Consider the following 3,931-nt stretch of genomic DNA (forward strand, 5'->3'; position numbering starts at 1 on the left):
GCTAACCGCCTAACCGTTATAACCGTCTAGCGGTTAGCGGTTAGCGGTTATTGGGTTTACTAACCGTAACCGCTAACCGCCTTTTTATATAATATATTTTTATAATTATAATTATAAAAATATTTATACATATAACATAATCACTTGATCATTAAATCACAATTTTTAAAAAAAATAATTAAATCACAATTTGAGTATTAATATATTATCACTATAATTTTTATGATTATATCATATAATCACTTGATCATTAAATCACAATTTTTTTAAAAAAATAATTAAATCACAATTTGAGTATTAATATATTATCACTATAATTTATATGATTATATCATATAATCACTTGATCATTAAATCACAATTTTTTTTTTAAAATAATTAAATCACAATTTGAGTATTAATATATTATCACTATAATTTATATGATTATATCACATGAGATTGATCATTAAATCATTTGATTATATAATAACAAATTATACATATATAATATGACATAACTCATAAGTATACTAATTCATACTAATACAACAATTAAATATCTAGAAACTTATTTCCAATGTATGTTATAAACTTATAAGTCTATATATGTTATAAGTCTATATAAGTCTACATATGTATATGAATAATATCAATACTTAATCATATGATTCAATGACAATTCAAATACTTTATTCAGACTTCAAGTGAATCATATTATTAATGTACAATGATGATATGATTCGTATAATATCAAATTAAGTAATTGACATTGGATTAAACAATGACCAATGTGTTACTTATAAACACAATTTAAGTATTAATGCATTATCATTATAATTTTAGTAATTTATATATTATCACTATAATTGATATGATTATATCACATGGTGACTTGATCATTAAATCATATGATTATATAATAATAAATAATACATATATAATATGACATAACTCATAAGTCATAAGTCTACAAGTTAATCATATGATTCATGTACAATGATAATCACAATTGATTCAATTGAATTAAACAATATATTACTTATAACTACAAGTCTACAATTTAATTAAAGCATTATTAGATACTTTAGGAATTTAGGATTTAGGAGTTTGAACATTACCATTTACCATTAGATATTAAGTTCAATTCAAAGAAAAAAGATTATAAGTAAATATGATAAGAATTTAAATAATTAATCATATGAATCATATGATGTAATTTAATGAGACTATATAATTATATAATATCAAATTAAGTAATTGACATTAGATTTAACAATGTGTTACTTATAATCACAATTGAAGTATTAATGTATTTTTTGAACATTTTTTAGAAAAAGAAATTTAACCATTTTTTGAACTTATTTTATATGCTTTGTGTTGAACTTTTTTTAATATATTTTTTTATATGTTGTGACAGTTGTCTGAAATCTGAACTTTTTTTTGTATGTTGTGTTGAATTTTTTTTTTTTTTTTAAAAAAAAAGTTAACCGATTATGATTTAATATTTAAGGAAATTTTTTTAAAGTACAAGTAAATATAAATTTTGGGTAAAATATTTTTGATTTTTCAATATGGGCTCTTTTTATAGCAATTGGGCCCAAGAAGATATTAAAAATACAAGAAAAAAAAATGAGGGTAAAAAAAAGCCCAAATAGCCCTAAAGAAAGCCAAAAAAAAAGCCAAATTTAAAAAAAGCGGTTAGCGGGCGGTTATCTATTTCGCTAACCGCTAACCGGCGGTTAACCGCTAACCGCTAACCGTTAGGCGGTTAGCGGTTGCGGTTAGTGAAATCTACTAACCGCTAAGGCGGTTACGGTTAACGGTTATTGCCACTAACCGCTAACCGTAACCGCCTTTGCACCCCTAAACAAAAGTACAAATTGGGAGGATAGAGATCGAATATTCAAAATTTTTGGTATCTTGACAAGGCAAAGATATGATAAGTATTTGGAACTGTTAGCTTTAATTGGTAAATCAAAATCAAAGGCATTCAAGAGTATAAAAGACATGTTCTCAAGGGATAACTCAATCGATTGAGGATTATGCCTTTTGAAGCAGAGGTTACTAGTTCGAATCCCTCTTCCCCTTTTGTGTAGACATGTCAAAAAAAAAAAAATTTAATTTTTTTTTAAAAAAAAAGTATATAAAAGACCAAGTGTGGAAGAGGCTAAAAATGAGGATAAGGATCCTCTTCCATTTCAAATGAAATGGAGGGGATCCATTTAGTTACTTTTTGAGGGGCAATTTTGTCATTTTACATAAATGAGGTATTGTTGAAAGTGGTGGTCAAAGTCATTAATTCCTAGATATAGCATGAGCGTCTTTTTTTTACCCAAAAAGAAATATTATAAGGAAGACTAGAATCTTTTTAAAGTCCTCCTAAATTTGACGTGGTTGCTAGCTAAGAATGATATGTAGAATTATTTATTTCAAGCTAATTTTTAACGTAAACATTTATTGATGTAATCTTCAAAGGTGAATTTCCTCATGGTTATACAAACCATTCAAAATCTAGCTCTACCTATAAAATGGAGAGTTTTCCTTTTCTTTTTTTGTTTTTTTTTTAAAAAACAGAAAAGATATAAGAATATTTTCGAAAAGAATCAATCATTTTTACAAAATACCTTAAATAAATCAAACCCAAAAATTATATCGAATTTCTAATTATTTACATTCTTCAAAATTCAAATTCTCAAATGACGTCACATTTTTAAGATATACGATTACGTTCATTTCATAGTAAATATAAATTTAATGTATCTAACCGTATATATGATTTAAATATTTCTAAAAACATATTAATATCAAATTTATATACATCATTAATTAGGTACTTAAACTAAACCATAACCATTAAATAGTAATCTCTCACCATGGAAAAAGGTTCTATTGTGAAAATTTTTCATTGTATTTAAGATATTATCTCCGTAAAAGGTTGTGCTTAATGTTGATTTGCTATCTATAATAATCCCTCTATTTCTTTGAAAAAAAACACACCCATTAAAGTATTACTCCATTTTAAAGCTTTGATTAGCAAAATTCTGTAATTAAGAAGTGGTCAGAAAAAATTAAGGTGACGATAGCGTCTAAAGAGATAGATATTTTCCTATCTGGTCCACATCTCTATGCTTTCTCTCTCTCTTCTCTCACAAATATCTCAGACAGCCCCCTGCTTTTTCTCCTTAATTTTTCTCTGATCTCTAACCGTCCGAGAATCTCAATGCCTCCTCATCACGACTACAACAACCAAACGCCGGCGGTGGTACCACCACCATTAAAAGCAAATCCAAAGGTCCTGTCGCTTCTCCTGAAGGCGATCATCATGATCCTCCTCACCTCCCTATTCTTCCTCTTCCTAGGGCTCGCCTCCGCCGCCTTGCTCCTCCTCCACCTTTCCCTCTCCTCCCACCGCCAGAGCCACCGCCGCTCTTCTCTTCCCTCCACCACCCCATCTTCTGGGCTCCCCCCCAAGGACCTTAACGCGCTCCCCCACTTCAGATTGAAGAAGGACGTCCGGAAGTACGGCGCCCTAGAAGGAGACGAATGCGTGGTCTGCCTCGACGCCTTCAGGGACGGCCAGTGCTGCAGGCAGCTCGCCGCGTGCGGTCACGTCTTCCACAAGAGGTGCGTGGACTCGTGGCTCCTCAAGGTCGCCGCCTGCCCGATTTGCCGGGCTCGTGTTCGATTAAATGCGGCAACTAAGGGTTTGATGTTGGGTGTGGAGGACGAGGATAAGCAGTCGTGGGGGGTTTGGTAGGGCTTGTAATTATTGTAAGTTATGGAAACTTAAGAAATTTTGTACCAAATGTGATTTCTTTTTCGCTTTTTTTTTTGCCTCCGCTTAATGTATAGTTTCAGATATAATTTGTTGATATGTTTGTTTTGATTTTTATTTGCTTTTGTGCTCAATTCTTTTAATTTTTCCTATGATGGGTTTTCTTTGGTTGCT

At 30.4% G+C, this 3,931-nt stretch overlaps 1 protein-coding gene across 1 annotated transcript; it reads left to right on the forward strand.

The window, feature by feature from the left end:
- The first annotated feature begins 3,122 nt into the window (after positions 1-3,122).
- Positions 3,123-3,874, forward strand: LOC132190390 (RING-H2 finger protein ATL56-like). Its single transcript, XM_059605365.1, has one exon. The coding sequence runs from the start codon at positions 3,203-3,205 to the stop codon at positions 3,737-3,739; it is 537 nt and encodes a 178-aa protein (XP_059461348.1). The 5' UTR covers positions 3,123-3,202; the 3' UTR covers positions 3,740-3,874.
- The last annotated feature ends 57 nt before the right edge of the window (positions 3,875-3,931 follow it).

The sequence above is a fragment of the Corylus avellana genome, chromosome ca8 (genome assembly GCF_901000735.1).
Source record: "Corylus avellana chromosome ca8, CavTom2PMs-1.0".
Taxonomy (NCBI): Eukaryota; Viridiplantae; Streptophyta; class Magnoliopsida; order Fagales; family Betulaceae; genus Corylus; species Corylus avellana.